This window comes from Delphinus delphis, chromosome 7, assembly GCF_949987515.2.
Source record: "Delphinus delphis chromosome 7, mDelDel1.2, whole genome shotgun sequence".
In the NCBI taxonomy this organism is placed as follows: Eukaryota; Metazoa; Chordata; class Mammalia; order Artiodactyla; family Delphinidae; genus Delphinus; species Delphinus delphis.
Genome location: NC_082689.1, coordinates 67,765,729 through 67,786,792, shown reverse-complemented (window position 1 = coordinate 67,786,792; position 21,064 = coordinate 67,765,729). Strand labels below are relative to the sequence as shown.

Here is a 21,064-nt window from a genome sequence, read left to right as displayed (position 1 = left end):
TGCACTTAGAACAAGATCCAGTGTCCTCTCCAGGGCATGCAAGTCCCTCCCATGATCTGGCTTTGGTCTTTCCAGCCTCAATTTACCTGGCTTCCTGTTGTGCTGCAGCCAGGCTAGTCTTTCACGGTCGAAGCCCAAAACTGCAGCAGGCTCTGACATCTCCTCTTACCACTGCATGGAAATCCCTCCCCTACATCCTTTAGTAGATTGTTCCCTCTCCTCACTCAGTTGGCAGCATAAATGCCACCTTCTCAGAGAGGCCTTCAAGGACCTTGCTGTTTAAACACTCTAAAATACCACGCTGCTTTATTTTCTTCCTAGCATTATCTGAAAATATTGTACTTATTTGTTTATGGTGGGTCCTGCTACAACTACCTCTATACCCAAGGAATGTAACCTGAGAGAGAGAAGGAGCCCCACTTGTCATGTTTGCTATGTATTCCCACTTCTAGTACAGGGCCCGGTACACCCCAGCAGGTCAGTAATCGTTACTGAATGAATGAATCATGGTCACTATATTTTCAGATTCTTTTTCCATTTTAAATAATAGTGAAGAATCTGGTTGAGTTTTCTCTTTGTACAAATAAGTATACCAATTTATATTTCGGTGCAATTTTACTAACGTAATGATCAGTTCTTGAAAGAAGGCCAAGTCTAACAAAATTTTAAAAAAGATATAGGAAGTGTTCATGATGTCTTCTCCTTGGAGTCTTTGGCCAGTGTTGTTGGCCTCTCATGGCACTAAATTCACAAATGTAAGAAAAATTAAAAACAAATTACCTCCTCCTCTTTTTATGTTTTCAACAGTACCATTGTCTCTGAGTGTTCCCCAATGGGGGTACACAGTGTCAGTTTGCACATAACTTAGCAAGGTTTTAACACTATTTCAGTTTTGTTGCAATCTTCCCTTTATGGGAAGGCTAACATTCCAATATTATTAAAAATGCAAACCAATAAGACATGAAATGGCTTGCTTATTGCTAACATTTATGCAAAACCACTTAAAATGTTAAAAAATATTAATCTCCTACCCTATGTAGCAATTAATGCTGCACAGATGATGACAATTGTTTTTTCCACTGGAAAATCACCAGCAATCCACATTCTCTTCTTCTGCTTAATTAACACAACTATATATATCCTTCAAAGTCACAGGAAACTGGTGTAATTGCTTTTGTAAGTTCAGCCAGTCTCCAATGAAGAACAGATTGCTAAATTAAATGCAAGTAATTTGAAGCTTTAAAAAAAAATCAGGAATATAGACATTCTTGCCCCCATATAGTATGAGGTGATACAAAGGTCAGGGAAAGAAAAGAAAAAGTAAGAATTCCTGGACCTGTCTTTGATTCTCTGTTGAGATATTAACTACATTTTAAAGACCATTTGTCAAGCAGACATCATGTTATATAAAACAATTATACTTTATAATCAGCCACAACATTGTTGTCAACATAGATGTGTGCTGAACTGATTTGGAATCAAAGACTCGGTGTGTGTGTGTGTGTGTGTAAAATAGCCCTAAAGTTTCTGAAAAGCAGAAGAAAATAAGGATTGCAGAAACAAGGTGGAAAATAATTCAAAAAAAATTTACTTATTTACTTTTATCTAGAGAAGGTAAAAGAGAGGACAGTGGGGAAGTGGGAAAAGAGAAAGGCAGAAAAACAGAGATCAGAGTTGAGGAGATACACACACACATCCATACAGTCCATCCTCATTATTTGTGGATTCTGTATTTATGAATTTGCCTACTTGCTAAAATTTATTTGTGACCTCAAAATCAATATTCTAGGCATTGTCATGATCATTCTCAAACATATACATAAGAGCAGTGAAAAATTTGAGTTGCTGGACACACATTCCTAAAAGAGGCTAAATAAGGTGATGTTCTGCCTTTCAGTTTCAGCTGTAAACAAGTGTCCTGTTTGTGGTATATTTAGTGGTGTATTTTTGCATTTTTGTGCTTTTTGTTGGTGCTTAACTATTTATAATGGTCCACAGGCATATCGCTGGAGTGCTGTCTAGTGTTCCTCAGAGCAAGAAGGTGGTGATGTGGCTCACAGAGAAAATATGAATGAGGTAAGCTTCATTTAAGCATGAATTATAAGCTGTAGGTTGTGAGTTCAATGTTAATGGGTCAACAATCTGTATTAAATCAGGCATCTTTAAAGAGTAACACACATAAAACAAGGTTATGTATTGATTTGTTGACAAAAATGTTGCAACCAGAGGCTCACAGGAACCTAGCCCTGTATATCTCTTAGGAGCAATGATTCAGTATTTGCTAACTCAGTTTTGTAGTGGCTTTATGAACATAACTACTGTGAATAATAAGAATCAACTGTGAGTGAGTGTGTGTGTGTGTGTGTGTATACAGCTGATTCTTATTCGCAGTGGTTATATTTGTATATATAGAGAGAAACAGTAAGAGAGAACAAAAGAGCTATCTCATGTCTTGGATCGAGTGTGGATTGCTTATCTGGAGGCCAAATCAAAGTGTGTAAATAAAAAGTGATAGGATTAGATGAACAAGTAGGTGTTTAACTCAGAGTGGAAAAAGAATTAATCAGTCTGTACAAAAAAGAGGGAACTTTGATTGTATGTCTCTTTAACTCTTTTATTATATAGGGGGGGATGTGGGGATGGGCATAGTGGTCAAAAGTAAGACTCCAGAGACCAATTCAAATCTCAGCTCTCACCCTCTTAACTTCTGGGCCTCATTTCATTATCTATAAGATGGGGATTATAATATGTCTCACAGGCTTGTAGTAAGAATTAAATAAGAAATCAAAGATTGTAGAAGAGTGTGTCATATATTAAAACATTCAATTAATAATGCAATTATGAGTAAGCAGACCCCAGGCTTATATTTACGTAGAATCTTGCTGGTGGAGACCAGCCCCCATGTCCTCTTATCCGCAGCTCACTGTTTTTTCATTGCACCTTTCTTGGGCCATTGAGACACCATTTGGACTGATTTACCCCTAGATGCTGTTATGATGGTTGGCAAGGAAACGTTTGTGTTCCTAAGGTATGCTTTCATAGCATAGAATACAGAGTTGAAGGAAAAGTAATGTAAGCAGTAGTTAAGAGGAAGAGGGATGTCTGCCTCAGTTTTCTCCTAAAAGAACATCATTTCCAAAGAAGAGAAGTAATTTCAATTAGCTTGTATGTTATGGAGCAAAGGAAAGAGATAGCTTCGGGGATGGGATTAGAGGAAGCAATGTTGGTTGGTTAGTGGTTTTTTGAAAGACACTAAGGCATGTTTATATATTAATGGAGATTTGTCCATAGACACCCAAAGACTGATTAAGTAACTTAATAAAGATGGCTACTGGAATTAAAAACAAAAACAAAAAACGAAGAAGAGAAGTAAGAAATCATGCTAAGTTTTACTCATCCACTATGCAATCACCTGTGTTCATAAAATGGAATAGACTTTAATTCCCACCATGAGCATAAAGCAAACCAGTGTAAAACGGAAGAGATTTGCCTTTTTTCTTTTTTTTAATGAAAAAAAGAGAAAAACCCCAGCATCCCCAGCCTCAGTTTCTTTATATACAAATGGGAATAATAATACCTACTCTAGGGCTTCCCTGGTGGTGCAGTGGTTGAGAGTTCGCCTGCCGATGCAGAGGACACGGAATCGTGCCCCGGTCTGGGAAGATCCCACATGCCGCAGAGCGACTAGGCCCGTGAGCCGTGGCCACTGAGCCTGCGCGTCCGGAGCCTGTGCTCCGCAACGGGAGAGGCCACAACAGTGAGAGGCCTGTGTAGCACACACAAAAATAATAATAATAATAATAATAATAATACCTACTCTATCAAATAATGTTAAAATCCCTAGGAAGTATTTGTGATAGAATATTCCACCAAAGCTAGATATAGAGGTCTATCCAAAGTAAAATTAGTTAGGATTTAAGGCAACTTATTTGATCTCACTTTACACCACTACAGAAGCCTTAGAATGAAGTAAAATTACAGTGCATTACCTTTCATATCATCTCTAAATGTACCTGCATAGAAATTCTTTTCAAGATGTTATTAATAATAATAAAAGAATCTATTACTTCACATGTCAGAGGGAACAATTCAGGATACAACTACTATTTTAGTATATTTAGCCAATCCTTTTTATCAGTGTGAGTGACTGGTACAGAGCTGGTGAATGAAATCTACAGATTTTATAACTTTACAGTTTGGATTAGACCAGATAACATTGACGAGTACTTCAAAGAATGTTCCTTTTATTTTTTCCCCTCTCTCTCTCAAAGGGATTCTGACAAAGGTTCATATTTTCATCTAGAGAAGCTTACTATTTAAAAAACATATATTTCTTTTTAAACCCATTCAGTTAGCTGCCCACATTTGTATTAAATACAAACTGTTTCATACAATTCTTTCTAGAAGCCAACGACGTGCCTGTAATATACCTCTCCATAATAGATTCACTGAAAAAACGTGACTTATTTTACATTCTAAATCAAATAATGGTACATTTTAGCCATTTCTATTGCCTTTGACATAGGTATATTTCCATGAATAGGATATACTTATTCCTTAGGAGTTGACTAACAAATAGTATTTTAGTCAAATAGTATTTGTTAATTTTAAAAAGTATTCCATCAAACAAGATAGCATTGTTGTTGTTGCGTTGCTGTTTTTTAGTTTCATACTTATACAGACTGGGGCATATCATGAAAGGAGACAGAACTATACTTCAGTAAGTTGTCCCAAGTGCATACTATTTATTATATATTTGAAGGTTCCGTTGTAGCTAATGATCTCTTAGCCATAAAAATTTACCTCATTGAATTTCAAAAATATTACAAATAGGTAAGGAGATGCTAACTAAATCATCAGATTTACTAAATTTAAATGTTTATTTTTATCCATTTCTAGAGTAAGATGCAGGCATTTCTCACCATCAGAGTGTAGGGTTAATGTATGAGAAGACCATTAAACTCCCATCATTTAAACATGATAACTGCCTCACATGTCTACATAATGTTTCAAAGCTATTTTTAAGCCATTTAAGCTTTTCAATCTACACTAAGCATCCACCAAGAGATTTTCTATTAAATTTAGTACAATATTTTAAATGATCAGCACAACTCGATTTTAAATAAATTCTAGAGTAAAAGTAATTTCTAAAGACATAACTTACATAATTTTCCTCAGTGCATCACTGGCTCTGAATAGTGGCTTTCAAGTTTAAATCATTAAAAATCTTTTAGAATCCCCAGGCAGCTATGCCTTGTATAAATCTAGTGTAAATTTTAAGGAGTTAATTGGGGCTAAAAATGACAAAATAAGTTTGGTATACTTACATGTTTCTGGTTGCCCCAAATAATTTAAAATAGCAAATGTTTCACAAAAGTTGTATAAACAACAAGTAAAGCACTAGAAAATTTTCAAACAAGAATTAGAATTATTCCTGTATCCTAATAAAATTTTTGATCCGCTAAGAATACTATTGGCTAGGATATTATTATGCCAACTAGTGCATCCTTGGGACATGGGATTTTGTGACTGGGAACTTGGGAATTTCACCTGGAAAGAGCAGATGACTGTTGGGAATGATTGGCTGACTCAGTGAAGACAGAAAGCTGAGGTAGAACACAAAGGAGCTATTGATGGCTTTTGTCTGTGGAAGACAGAAGCCTAAGGGAAGGGTGACTGCTCTCTCTTAGTGTCATGGATGTCACATGATAGAAAGTTTTATGTTTGTTTCTGACATTAGGCAAACAAAAACCTTTTGAATGCTGAATTAGGCTCTTGTTTTGAGCCTGCGAGCTGCTACTCATTCCTATTGATGAGTGCTGATCTGATTGCAGCCCTTTTATTTTTATGGTGTTAACTGCGCAGGGAATGTGGGTAGAAGGCCTGAGACAGGACCACCGACTTTATCCCTCCAGAGTTCACATAGCTTTTGGAGTTTTCCTTTTTTTTGGTGGGGGGGAGGGAGGAGGAAGGGGATGTCTCAGGAGCTTACCAATCTCTTTGCTTAAATGAACAATATGAGGTAGGCCTTCTGAAACCAGTTTAGCAAAAGACTCTTACTTTCTTTTCCCTCTGGAGAAGAATACAACACTATCACCACGATTCAGTTTTGCTTGTCTGGGTCTGTGCAAATTGTGAGGGAAAGAGAGTGCTTTGAGGGAGCCCTTCCTTTTCCCTTTGGTCCCTGTGATCTGTACTCACTTTAGGTTCTAGGTTCAAAATTCGATGACTTGGCAGGAAAAGATCAATCCATTTTGTAAAGACATGGTGAGGATTGTATTCTTGTTGAGGGAGTCATAGATTGAAAAAACTGAAGGCATTTTTAAAGCCCTTGATTATGGCAGACTTTTAAATATATACATTCACTTTAAATTAAAAGAATTCAGAGAAATGAGAATAATTTCTGCTTTCTATGGCCAGACTTTGAAGTGGAGAAATGTGGAACTAAAAGCAAATAGCATAACCTGTTTTAATCAAAAGGAGTCTAGCAAGAAACAATCAATTAAAGAACAGTCTGATTCTCTGCGACATCAATGTATGAAAATCTGTTAGACGCCAGATTGTGTCTCAAGACACATATGATGAACTGAACAAAATGACCTGCTAATAGCTTTTATGGGTAATAAATGCGTCATGTTATTTGTAATTTTGCAGATGGTAAATCAAGCTAATATCGAAGCTGAAACAAGCTACTTGTTAAATATACTTCAAAATGATCTGTGTTATTCAAAAACTGTATTGCAGAGAAAAGAAAGATGATTACTCCTTATATTTCTAAGCATCTCAAATGGATAAACATTCCCATTCTGCCATGGAGGCATTTAAAATTTTAAATCCTTTGGAGAAAGCATGCCTGAAATAAATTTAAGCTGAGAAACACTAAGTTTATTTAGATTATGAGCAGGAACAAAAACGTAAAACCTGTGCTGAAATTGAAGTGTGACTTTATTGCATACAATGCACATTAGATATTTCCAATCAGCGTTTGGAACACTGACCTGGCAAATTTGAACATTTGAGCCCAACACATATTAACAAATGAGGCGGGGGATGGACATGCCATTCATATTATAGACTCTTTTGAATAGTCTCATTTGCCTAAAGAACTCTTTAGCTTCAGTTTTGTTGTTGTTGTTGTTGTTGTTATAAGATCTAAGGTAGATAGCAACACAATTCTGGGGAGGTTAGGAAAAGAGGAGCCAGGACAATGGTCCAAGAAATCACTCCTACAGGGAAAAAAAACAGGGAAAAAAAAGACTGACTGCCCATGATATACAAAGGGAAAGTCAGTCAAATGAAAGGAAAAGTTAACTTTGTAGATGGACAGGTCAGATATTTGAATCCCAAAATGGGCTCTTTCTATGTTTGAGCTGGTTATTATTAACCTTAAACCATTTTGTTTGCCATCTGTAATATATGTCATGTAAGTAAGATCAGTTCTGTGTGTATTTATTTTTGCATGCAGGAAAAGCTTTATTAAGTCACGGAACTGTTACAATTTTTTAAAACTGCAGTGTAGAATACTTAAACATTTTTAAATGACTTAGGAAACAATTGGCATATATTTAGTAAGCAAGTTCTACTTTCACAATTTTCTCTGCTCCCACCCTCAATGCTCAGCTATAGAACATTCATTTACTTATCATGTTTAGTATCTCTGTCTCACAGTCAGCTGTCAGAGCTTTTGTTGCAAAAACATGTCTCTTAACAATTAAATACACAATGGGAAGATGTGATCAGACATTTACAGGACTTGAAATGTTTAAGAATAATACACAATATTAGGATTACAAGAAGGGCAGTGACATCTTTCAATTCATTTTGCTATTTCCATTCTCTTTTTTAAACATTAATCTCTAAAGTCCGTCCAAGTCCCATCCTTTAAAATGCATCCTGTTCCTTTTCCTCTCCTCCTCCAATGTCCATATTTTAACAATTCGAGTCCTCTTGCCTGGGAAAAAGAAAAGTTACTAACTCACAAGGGACATTTATTGACATCTAATTGTTACAACCCAAAGGACAGCACAAAAGTCAGTCATGTACAGGTGACACAGCACAATGGGGTCTGTCCATGTTTTCGGCACCCTGAAGGAGAAGCGGGTCGGGCTCCTTAAGGCTCAGGGTTCACATGATGATCACTTGACCACCAGCTTCTCCGTGGTCTTGGGGATCTGGGATTTCTTTTAGGGAGGCTGGGCACCGGTGGCAGCGGCGGGCTTCTTCTCGAAGTTTATCAGCATCTAGAACAGCGCCTGCACATTGATATTCATCTTGGCGGAGGTCTCCAAGAAGGCACAATTCCACTCCGACACGTAGGCAGCACCTTCCTTCTCGCTCACCTCCCGGTGGCTCTCATCGCACTTGTTGCCCACCAGGATGATGGCGCACTTTTGCGGGCTGTTGCCTTTGAGTTGACGGATTAGCTCATAGAGGGGCTTCAGCTCCTCCAGGGTTTGCTTTTTGGTGACGGAGTAGACCAGGATGAAGGCGTGACCCTGGCAATGGCAAGTCGCCTGGTAGCGGCGGCCGCCGGTAGTGTCGGTGGTGTGCATTGCGCCCGCCTTGTGGCTGCATCCCAGCGCCTGGAGGTGGGTATCTTCGATGGTCGGCAGATACGCCTCACGGAAGTTGCCGCGCACGCACCTCTGCACCAGCGCGCTCTTGCCCACGCCGATCGAGCCGACCACCACCACGCGGAAATCTCTGCTCCTCCTCTGGGGCAGGCAGGTACCGATGAAGGTCAAGGTAGGCAGAGGCCGCAGCCGCTTTATCAGCCGTTCCTTGAGGCCAAAGCAGGAGCTGCCCATTGTCGGGTATTGGCGGGGAGATGCGTGCACACCTTCTCTGGCACTTGGCCAGCAGTGAGGGAAACCTCATAAAGAAAGGAGGACACCAGATAAAACTCCAGCAGCCCCTAGCCCACACATATCCTGCAGTATTTTCTCTTTTCTCCATCCAAGGCTGATCTGTGTATTTATTTTTAAAGAAGGGTAATCTGAGATATAAATATAGAAAATCTCTAATAAGGTTTATTTTTAAATAAATGTAATTTAAGGTGTATTTATATGTTTTTTCGGATACATTTATGTTTTCATACATATGCATACACGTATGCATATATACAGACATATGTAAACATATTAAAATTTTATGAACTGCAAATTACATTGCTTTTCTAGGAAGCCACAATAACTTGTTTCTTAAGTAAAAAAATATGTTTTATTTTTCTTTAAGGAGGTTATATGTGTCCAATGAAGTAATTCTAGTATTAGGTAGAATCAGGGATCTAGAGTCTTTACAAATCAGATGAATTTTAGTTTTAGATTTACCTGTTACCTGGAACATCTAGAGAAAAATCAATGAATGCCTTAAATTTCCAACTTTTTAATGGTAACAAAATGTTAGCTATTTATCAGTTCTCTGTGATATGACTTTGAGGACAGTGACAGTGACAGCAGTCCTATCTTTTAGTAATTAAAGAAAAAAGAGGATAAAATATCACTTGTTGAAGGAACAGATGTTTGCAATCCATTAACATCCATTAATTCACTGTAGAATCAGAAATTTATAATAAAACTAATCCTAGGCCAAATTATGAAGCTGGATATTATTACAATCAGCAGTTCTCAAAATTCCCCTATGTAGTCCTTTTCACAGAGATTCCTGATGCCTTTCCTAGTTCCCCACCTCTGTCTTCCCCATTTATTCAGTTAATTCAATCACTATAAAAAGGCATGTATAAGACAATATCTCTACATTTTCTAGGATGTTTTCAGCTTAAAGTAACAGAAAAGAGAACTGAAAGTGGCCTAATCAACAAGGACATTTATTATTTCACATAACAAAATGTCCAAAGGGATGTCACCTCCAAATTTCATTGGTCATCTCATTCATTGGTCATCCCATTCATTGGTCATTAGCAATCTAAGATCTGTCTTGTGCTGTCCACCAAAATAATTTTAGTGGTAAAATCAAATTATAAAATATATTTATTTACACATATTTTATATCTTGCTATACAATTAAGGAAATCATATTTCAATCAAATATGCAAGGATGTAATTCTTTCTCACTTTTCTTTGGTCTAAATGCTTCTCACTGTCAAGAAATATTACAAGATAGATGATGGGAAGCAGCAGATTTAACACATGTTAATTGGTGATTCTATGATGCTGGATACTAATTATACCTATTTTTGCTGTGTTGAGACAGGATAGAGGTGCTGATGGAGTTGGGGAATTGTAGGATGGTGGGCAGCACCAAAACTGGAAGAACTCTGACATTTATCCCTACAAAATATGTCCAGTAAAGGGTATTTTAAGGGGGTAGTTTTGCAGTCAACTCTAATAAGAAAGAGAAAATCAGAAAGTGGTGAGAATGTGGTCATGATATGGAGTTCTTATTTCTTAGCAAGGTCAGGCACAAGTATCTGGAAATCTTGGTTAGAAAAATGCATTGAAAATGTCATGCAGTATATGTTGGACTCCTCACATGAGCAACCTACTTTCCTGGATCATAATTTAATACTCCAGAGTGTAAAACTCATATGGAATCAGAAAAGACCCCCAATAGCCAAAGCAATCTTGAGAAGGAAGAACAAAGCTGTAGGCATCACACTTCCTGATTTCAAACCACATTACAAAGCTTTGGTAGTCAGAACAGTATGATGTTGGAATAAAAACATAAATCACACATAAATCAATGGAACAGAATAGAGAGCCCAGAAATAAACTCACACATTTATGGTCAATTAATTTTCAACAAAAGCACCAAGAATATAAAATGGGAAAAGGATAATCTCTTCATTAAATGGTGTTGGGAAAACTGGATATTCACATGTAAAAGAATGAAACTGGACCTTACATCATATACAAAAATCAAGTCAAAATGGATTAAAGACTTGGACATGAGACCAAAAATCATAAAACTCCTAAGAAAAAACATAGGGAAAAACCTCCTTGACATTAGTCTTGGCAGTGACTTTTTGGATCTGACAGCAAAAACAAAGGCAACAAAAGCAAAAATAAACAAGTGGTACTATACCAACCAAAATGCTTCTGTACAGCAAAGGAAACCATTAACAAAATGAAAAGGCAACCTATGGAAAGAGAAAAAATATTTGCAAACCACAAATCTGATAAGGGATTAATATTTCAAGTTATACAAGGAATTCATACAACTCAGTAGCAAAAAACAAACAACTCAGTTTAGAAGTGGGCAAAGGACTTAAATTAGGCAGTTTTCCAAAGAAGACATACAAATGGCCAACAGGATTTTTGGTGACTTTGAAGCTCGGGAGATCCTGGCCCAGCTGAGGACATCAGATCCCTTTGTCCTCCCAGCCCTTTGTCCCCCACCCCCCAAGCCCCTTAATAAAATGGTTTGATCCAAAAACAAAACAAAAAGCAAATGGGCAGCTGGTGCTCAACATCACTAACCATCAGGGAAATGCAAATAAAAACTACAATGAGATATCACCTCACACCTGTTAGGATGTGTATTATCAAAATGACAAGAGATAACAAATGCTGGCGAGGATATGGAGAAGAGGGAACCCTGTGCCCTGTTAGTGGGAATGTAAATTGGTGCAGCCACTATGGAAAACAGAATGGAAGTTCCTCAAGAAATTAAAGTCAGAACTACCATATGATCCAGAAATCCCACTTCTGGGTATATATCCAAAGCAAATAAAATAATTATCTGAAGAGGTATCTTTACTCCTATGTTCATTGCAGCATTATTCACTATATCCAAGGTTTTGAAACAACCTAAGCTATTGACAGATGAATAAAGAAAATATAGATGCCATTATATATATAGGCATATATATATATAATATAATATTATTATATTATATATATATAATAGAATTGTATATATATAATAGATTATATATATATGTATATAATAGAATATTATTCAGCTTTATAAAAGGAGGCAATCCTGTTATTTGTGATAACATGGATGAAGTAAACCTGGAGGATATCATGCTAATTGAAATAAGCCAGACAGAGAAAGACAAATACTTCATTCTATCACTTATATGGGGAACCTAAAAGAGAGAGTGAGAAGACAGAAAGAAAGAATGAAAGAAAAAGGAAGAGAGGGAGGGAGGAAGAGAGGAAGGAAGGAAGCAAGGAAGGAAGGAAGGAGGGAAGGAAGGGACAAACTCATAGAAACAAAGAGCAGAATAATGGTTGCCAGGGGCTGGGAGCAGTGCGGGGAAGGTGGAGTGGTTGGTAAAAGATACAAACTCTCAGTTATAAGATGAATAAGGCCTGAGAATCTAATGTATAACATGGTGATTATCATTGATAGCACTGTATTGTATAATTGAAATTCCCTGAAAGAAGAATTTACGTTTTCTCACCAAAAAAAAAAAAAAAAAAAAAACCCCAGATAAGTAGATATGTGAGGCGATGGATATATTAAGTTTTTATGGGATTTCTTTCACAATGTATACATATATCAAATAGTCACATTACACACTTTGAAGATATTGCAATTGCAATTTTATTTATCAGTTTTACCTCAATAAAGCTAAAAAAAAATACTCCACAGTAAACCAAACCTGGAATGTCCACTGAGCTCTCTTGACAAGCTCTGTCAAGAAATGTAGATATCTAGATAGTTATTCTTCCGATTGATAATGGAAATGTTTATTTGTGTTTCTGACAATCAACTTTCTACTTTGGTAAACCACTTTACTTATTTGGCTCTTATCTGCCTGTGGATATTCATTCCTCCAGCCAGCCACAAAGGAACAACTATGCATGAATACATTCCTATGTTGAAAAATTACATTATTTGCTAAAAATGCTGCTTTCAGACACATCAAGAAAAGAAAAAAGTGAATTGGAAGACATTAGTAAACCTTTAAGTCAACAATTTAATGTGATAAATCCATTGATAAGCCATTGGATCATGTATAAATAAAGGTGACAGAGGAGAAAAGTAAATATGACAAGATGAACAAAGAAAGAAAGGTTTAGCATAGAGAATTTTGTTAGCAAGCTCTTCTTTTAAGACATCTTAAAACGCTTAATGGCCTTGACCTGCATCAGTACCTTGGCTCTACTTTTCTGTTCCTTTCTCATGTCTATGTACAATCCATGCTTTTTCTTCTATGTACATATCTAGTGCTATGGCATGGAAAGGAATCTTCACCAGGGGCCAAAGAACTGCTGTGGTTCACAGTAGACCTTGATTCTGCTTCTAGCTCCTCTATTCATACTGGAGATATTATTCCAATGCTGATTCAGATTTCTCTTAAAAATGCAGTGAAGCTAAAATGTTTCAAACATCATAGTGCTATTGCTGTTTTTGGTAACAGTGCTAATAGTTGTGCAGGTAATGCTACTGTATTGTGTCATCTCCTTATAATGTAGTTTGTTAAAAGTTGGAGTTCAACCTGAGATATGTCCATGGCTTTAGTTTCTCCAATAAGATTTAAACAGAAGGACCTCATTATACACCAGTCTCATTTCTAAGACCAATTCACATCATGGAGTCTGAGGGCTATTATATGGGAGGCTCCATGTTATTAGTAGATCATTTATCACTGGGGTAAAAGTAATTACGAGGCATCTTACTAATCCTTCCAACATTTATGAGATATTTGTTATGAGTTATTAGCAATGAACAATGAATAAATGAGCTTTTGACAAAAACATGAAAAACCTTCCAACTTTTGTCTCTTTCTTCTAACATCTTGAGGTTTTGCTGTCACTGGCTGATGTGGAGGTAACCTATTTACACAGAATCAAACTTGTTGACATTTAAGTGTTAAAAAAACACGATCTAAGCAGTAGAAAGAATATAGGAATGACATTCACAGGTATTTCCAGCTGTCAACAAGTCAGGTTTCTTACTAACTGTAAGCCCTTGAAGTATTATGTTCTTTGGACAAAGTGAGAAATACTGTTACTTCAGGTGTTTTTTGTTTTAATTTTTTTGTATCCATATAGTTGTCTGTACTAATTAGCAAAATATCATGAGTCTTTCTACTTCTCCCATCTCTGATGTGCCTGATTCTCCTTTTAAACAATAGCAGAAAAGAATTTCTCATGCATTTGGCAGAAAAATGGAATAGACTGATCATTCACACAAAACCAAGGAAGGATACCACCATCCCATAAGAAAGAATTTAATTAAAGATATATTTTTAGTAAGTAGGTAAGTAGTAGCACGAACTGTAAAATATTCTTAAATATAACCATGGGAACAAAAGATTAAACAGGAGCACCACATTCCTTTTATCTTCTTGAAGAAAGTGTAACTTCTCATGTGAACATTGAATGAAGAAACCCTCACTGTAGAACACCCACCTTATGTAAGTGACCACTCTGTTACTGGGATGAGTGGGACTGTATCTCTCCATCTCCTTGCTTCTCCTTTTCTAAGATGATTTAAAGGCAAAAAAGGCAAGACGTGCAGAGGAGTTAATACCACATCCCTCTTTCTTCTAAGTACTAACTTTACTGAGAAAGGGGTCCCTACCCTATCCATTTAATTATCATTGTGGGAAGGGATGCAATTACTTGCTAAAAAGAAAATTGTACAATATAGGGATTAAGCATATTGAGCTAACCAGCCCAATCTCTGGTCTTAGCTCTACCACTTACTAATTGTATAACCTTGGCAAATTTGTTGATTTTCTGCTGCCTCAGTTTTCACATCTGTAAAATGAGGGTTATAAAAGCACCTACTCTGTGGTTCTTGTGGGGATTAAATGTATTAATATGTAAAGCACTAAGAACAATGTCTGGTGCATACTAATCACGATTTTGCTTACTACTCCTGCTATTCCTTTCTTGTCCTTGTCTCACCCTTCTAACTGCTTCAAATAATTTTGGAAGGTGTCAACTTCCAGATTTTTGAAGAAGTTAATCAATGGTGTGATTGTGTGTCACCCTGGAAACTCGAAAGAGATAGGTTTAAGACCAGAGATACAATATATTGTTTTATGGAGGATTTAGCACTTTGAGGATGCCTGTGATTGGAGGACTTCTGAGTAATTCCCGACACTCCAAATCTCTCTTTTACTATCTATTGGAGTATGAGTTACCTATGCACATGCTAATATGTGCATGGTACAGTAAATTTCTCCTAAACTTAGCAACTTCAAACACCATTTTTTAAATCTTTCAATTTTCTGTGGGCATAGCTTAGCTGGGTGCTTCTGACTCAAGCTCCCTAATGAATCTATAGTCTGTTAGCAGGGCTGTGGTCTCATCTGAAGGCATGACCGGGGAGGGATCTACTTCTTAGCTCACTTACATGGTCAGCTACAATTTCTCAAGGCAGTCCTTTGGAAAGACCTATGTGTAAGTACCCAAGGCTTTCTGACAACCACATTCACTTTATAGGTCAAAGTAAAGAAGTTCCAATTAAATATTAGGCTTTTATGTTCTTCAGGCCATTCTATGACTGAAATTTGTCCTGTGATAATTCATACTGACTGGCACTCATGAGGGAACTGACTGGTTAGTCTGTCTTCATTCTTCCTCTCATCTTTCTTCCTCATCTACTTCCCTCAAGCACCAAATTTATCTCACTATGCACAGCAACTAAACAATCTCCAGTGGTTATTTCCATTCTGACCACTGCATAACCCAATTCATTAATATGCTCTGTAAGATCCGAAGATCTTGTATTTAATAGAACTCCCCCCTGCTGGAAAACCATTATTGTTTTAAATAGCACTTATTTTTCTTTCCAGTATGTTCAAATTTACTTAAGATTTTTAAGTTCTTGTTAGGTTTTACCTTTGGGATTTCTGTGGTTCTAGAGCTGAGAAAGTTGGGTGTGAGCTGATTCAGTTTTTAATTGTTATAAAGAGTTTTAACTAAGCTGCCTGTCCCCTGTCTGTTTACAATGTTGTGGAGCTGCAAACATAAGGTTTCTTAAGTTTTTATTTTTGCAAAATGTTCTTGTCAATTTCATGTCTCCAAAACACTTAAAATGTGAACAACTGAGTTTATATCAGACACATGATTTTGAAGACAAGTAGGATGAACAAGAATTAAAGAGAATTTCCTGATATTTTGTCATATTCTCTGGGCTCATTTAGTTATATATGTGTAGGTACTCTCAGCCTTTATTGTTCTTTTTATCCTAACCATTGTCCTTTGTGGCTAAAGTTGTAATTTTTGTCAACTTCTCTCTTTTAATTAATTTATTGTTTCGTTAAGTTTAAAATATATAGTGTCTCTTTCAGTACTGTAATTGCAAATTGGAAATTACAGTAAGAGAGTTTAACTCATTATGCTCAAGACTTACATAACTCCACCCTACATTTAATAAATGTTTTGAGGCAATATTTCTTTGTTTGGAAATTTTTACATTACATTAAATATCCTACATATTTCAAATAACATTAATCATTACACTGCTTTTCTGAGTGCTTTTCTGAGCATAGAGATTAATGTAAACTTTTATTTTCAGCTTTTTTAACTATCCATACTACTTTTTAAATTTATAAAGTCAAATAGATTTTATAATTCTTTTAAAAATAGCAATAATGAACTAAATTTGACTTCCATTGTTGACACTGAACTTAATTCAAATACTAAAAATATTTTTAAATTCAAAAGGAAAAAATAAGAGCAAAGGGCAGGGTAATGTACTAAATTACCTGAGAGGAAAAAAAAATTGGGGGGAATTCGTGTTCACACTAACCATTTGAAAATCAGGACAAAAGTGATGGCCTGAGCTCTTTGCCAGACAGTGTCTTCTTCAGAAAATGTTAATAACATTCCATTTTTAAAGTAATTTTTTTCTTTTGACAGTCACTGAGCTGTACACTTAGATGGTAATCTTTAGATGCCATCAAGGAAATGTTGAGCAAGTTCTAGGTTTAATAAGAAAAAAAGATTATTATTGACACCTTTCATTCTATTTCAACCCAAAACATGGAGTAGGATTTCCATTCAGTGAAGTTCTTTCTTTACTCATCGATTTTTTTCCCCCCACTTGAAACACACCTCACTCAATTCTCCTGGATACTTTCTGGGAGCAGTGCAGAAAGGTTGGCTAGCAATAGGGTAATGTTTCTTGGATGAGGCTTATAACCCATTTTTGTATTTTCCTACTCATGGCCACAGGAAGACTGAGAATAAATATGCTGACCTAGAAGAAAAATTGAATTTAGCATCATAAGGTAATCTACCAAAACTCACTGCCCAGAAAGTAGTGTGATCAGAATTTCAAGCCCCAGGTGACTTTTTGGTATACAGTGGCCAATATCATGAGCTGATTATATGCACACGTATCAACTTAGAAAGTTATTGGCAGACACCGGAATAGCTCACAGGTTTGAAACAAGAGGACGTTAGGGACTGGAATGGAGGATGGGCCACTGCTAGAATCCTCTCCTCAGATGTCTCCTATTCCTTCTGTTTCTGCTCCTCTCTGGGTGCTAGTGTAGTGGTCACTGGCGTCTCTGGAGTCACATCTTAATAGTTCTCTAACCTGAGAGAAAGAAGAAGCTTTTCACTGCCGTCTCCAACATGAGCAACTTTGGAAGGACACAGAATGATACCATAAGTAATAGTAGTTTATTTCAGGCACTGTGCTAAGAACTTTACACTCTACAAAACTCCTAAGAGCAAGTTATTTTTATCTCCATTAATTTTTAACAAAAAAGAAAACAGGCTTAGAGAGGTCAGGGAACTTGCTCAAGGTCCAATCGTCAGGAGGTAGTTGTGCTGCTTTTCCCAATTAAGGTAGTGTGACAAAAGAAACCCTCCCTCTAATAATTACTCCATATATACTGTTACCTATTGGCCTGACTTGGGTCTCATGTCCATCAGTGAACGAACTGCTGTGGCTAGGATGATGTTATCCTACTGGTTCAGCCTGGGTCTAGTGCCCAGACCTACAGTCAGGGGACAGAATTCTGTTACAGAAATTAACAGAAGACCACCTCAAGACTTTCCTGAGACTATACCTGCAGTGAATAGGGGAGCTGACTAGGAACCTAGCTCTGCCAGAGCCCAGACTCTTCCCTTACTTATTCAACTTCATAATAATACTGTGTATTGCTATCTCATTCTACAGATGAGAAAATCAACATGGTGAAGTCAAAATATATTCAAATTAATGTGGCCAGAAATAGGGGGAAAGAAAACTTGATGGTAGCTCTGTCTGTTCTTTGATCCAGTGTTTTGTCCACCCAGCTATTCAGCTCCATGGTGGTAGGTTATGGAGTGTTTTCATTATACTTATTTCTAAAAAGAGTTGGTCCAAAGCCCCTCACCATGCAGAGAGTTGGAAAAGTACAAGGTACAGTGGTAAAGTCAACTGTGTCTGTAGTTTCTGTATTAGTTTGATAGGGTTGCTATAACAAAGTACCACAAAGTGGGTGTCTTAAACAACAGAAATTTATTTTATCATAGTTTTGGAGGCTGGAAGTCTGAGCTTAAGGCGTAAATCAGCAGAGCTGGTTTCTTCTGAAGGCTGTGAGGGAGACTCTGTTCTATGCCTCTTTCCTAGCTCCTGGTGGTCTGATCTTTGGCATTCTTCGGCTTGTAGTTGCATTGCCCTGATCTCTGCCTTCACGTTCACATGATGTTTTCTCTGCGTGGGTGTATCTTTGTGTGCATGTATGTGTCCCAGTTTCCCCCTTTTATAAGCACACCGGTCATATTGGATGGGGGATGTGGTCCATGCTATCCCAATATGACCTCAACTTAATCAACTACAGCTACTACAACCCTATGTCTAGAAAGGTCATATTTTGAGGTACTGAGGGGCTAGGACTTCAACGTATGAATTTTTTGGGGGGGGGAGCGACACAATTCAACCTGTAGAGTTTCTCTGGTAAGAAAGAAACTAAAGGAAACATACATAACTTTTCTACTAAGGAAGACTTTCATTGGCCTTTTTATTTAAGCTAAAGAAAGAAACAGTTAGAAAACTAGCCTCAGTGGGTAGTCTGGAGGAAAGTTAGGAAAATGGGGTGGGATGAAAGAAGAGAGGGATAGTCAATAAAGCGTATGGAAAGTAACAAAAGCATACTGAGGTGACCAAGGGCATCCTTTTGAAAAGCTTTGAATCAACTAGTTGTTAATTGGTTCTGATCCAAAATGCCATTGAGATTGTAGAAAGTAGGTGGTATAGCCAAAGCAACAGGTGTGAAGTCAACTTTGGCCTCATTATTGAAGATTAATCATTGAAGGAGGTGGTAAAAACATTAGGAGAAAGAGAAGAAGCCAGAGATCAAAGATTAGAATGCAGAGTCATTCTTGAATTCATAGAAGGGTTAGCATCATTATGAATAACATCTTTGGAGCTACTTTTGTTCAACAAACCACTTCTGAATATTTAAAATGCAATTAGTGATTTAGTTTTTCGATATGCATTTCCTGGAAGCCAATTGGATCTAATAAGCTCTGCCCCAAAACATTTTCTTTAGAATTTATAACTAATGATGATCCATATAATGTAAACTGAAGCCTCATTACTCATGGGGTTCTTAAATGAGCTAATATATGCAACACGCTTAGAATAGTGCCTGACACATAGCAATGATACGCAAGTGTTTACTAGTATTATTAGGTGACTTTTAAAAAATTAATTTATTTATTCATTTATTTTTGGCTGCATTGGGTCTTTGTTGCTGCGTGTGGGTTTTCTCCAGTTGCAGCGAGTGGGGGCTACTCTTTGTTGTGGTGCACGGGCTTCTCCTTGCAGTGGCTTCTCTTGTTGGGAAGCATGGGCTCTAGGCATGCGGGCTTCAGTAGTTGTGGCTTGCAGGCTCTAGAGCGCAGGCTCAGTAGTTGTGGCGCGCGGGCTTACTTGCTCTGCGGCATGTGGGATCTTCCCAGTCCAGGGCCCGAACTCGTGTACCCTGCATTGGCAGGCAGATTCTTAACAACTGCGCCACCAGGGAAGTCCCTGTTAGGTGACTTTTAATCCCTCATAGGATGAGGGAAATAGAACAAGGTGTAAATGGGCTAGAGTAGGTTTGCTCGAGCTCCTGCCACATTAATGAATTTACTTTCAGATGCTCCTCTGATTGTCACTGAGATAGTGTAGTGTTGAAAAAAAATCTCCATATTAATGTATAAAAAGAAGCAGTCTTTATGCTCTCCATTCATTCATTCAACATACAATTGACAAATTAGATGCTTAATATTTTTAGCCTTCTAAAACTATTTAGTAGTGAATCACTAAAAGTTATCAAAAAACAACAAAAAATCTAATGGCATAAAACATTAGTTTGAAATGTTTTGGTAATTGAAAAGATAAAATATTGATAATTTTAATTGATATGAATTTTGAATAGACAATTTTGCATCTTGGTCAATTACCATGAGAAAGCATATTAAATAATTTTGTAATACCTAAGCTTAAGCCAATGTACTATTGTGATATAATGTATATTACATATAGGTATATGTAAGTTCTTAGGGCTGTACTGTAATTCATAAGGAGGTTGAAAATGAAGTATAAGGCACGTTTCCTATTATTGATATTAATCACTTTTAGCATTCTTGTGTAATGATTTTACTGGAAGTTTTATATCAAGCCTCAAATACTCATTTGTATAATTTTAGTATAATTCTGTTTTTAGTATAATTTTAGTATAATTTTGTGTTCTTTGTCCATCTTAGGTGCTCAGTGAATATTGTTAATATTGCTACGTTTGTTTTTTATGCAGTTATAGATCTCTACAGTTTAACCATTAATGTGTATATTTTAAAGACATCTTTAAAAGGCTGTGTACCGAGGCATCCAACACTTATAAAGTCATACCCACAAGAATTATTACTAAATCTATGTTACATTTCTCTGCCTCTTTATACCTGATTTTATATGGTGGCCTCTATAAGTGTCCAAAACTAATATTGAGATCCTGCAGTAGTTTTCCGCATGGCTATACATTGGAATCACCTGAGATGCTTAAATTTTTCTACGATGAACAGGGTCCATCTCAGACCAAATTGAGTCAGAATCTCTGACAAACAGCCCTATTCATTGGCATGTTTAGCAGTTTTGTGGGTGATCCTAATGTGTAACTAGGTTGAAAATCTTATAAATATTATCCTGCTTTTAAGAG

General features: G+C 36.8%; 1 protein-coding gene across 1 annotated transcript; it reads right to left on the bottom strand.

Annotated features, from left to right (window-relative positions):
- Positions 1-8,240: 8,240 nt before the first annotated feature.
- LOC132428150 (GTP-binding protein Di-Ras3-like) lies at positions 8,241-8,807 on the bottom strand. Its single transcript, XM_060015692.1, has one exon. It carries the CDS (start codon positions 8,805-8,807, stop codon positions 8,241-8,243), a length of 567 nt encoding a protein of 188 aa, XP_059871675.1.
- Positions 8,808-21,064: the final 12,257 nt, after the last annotated feature.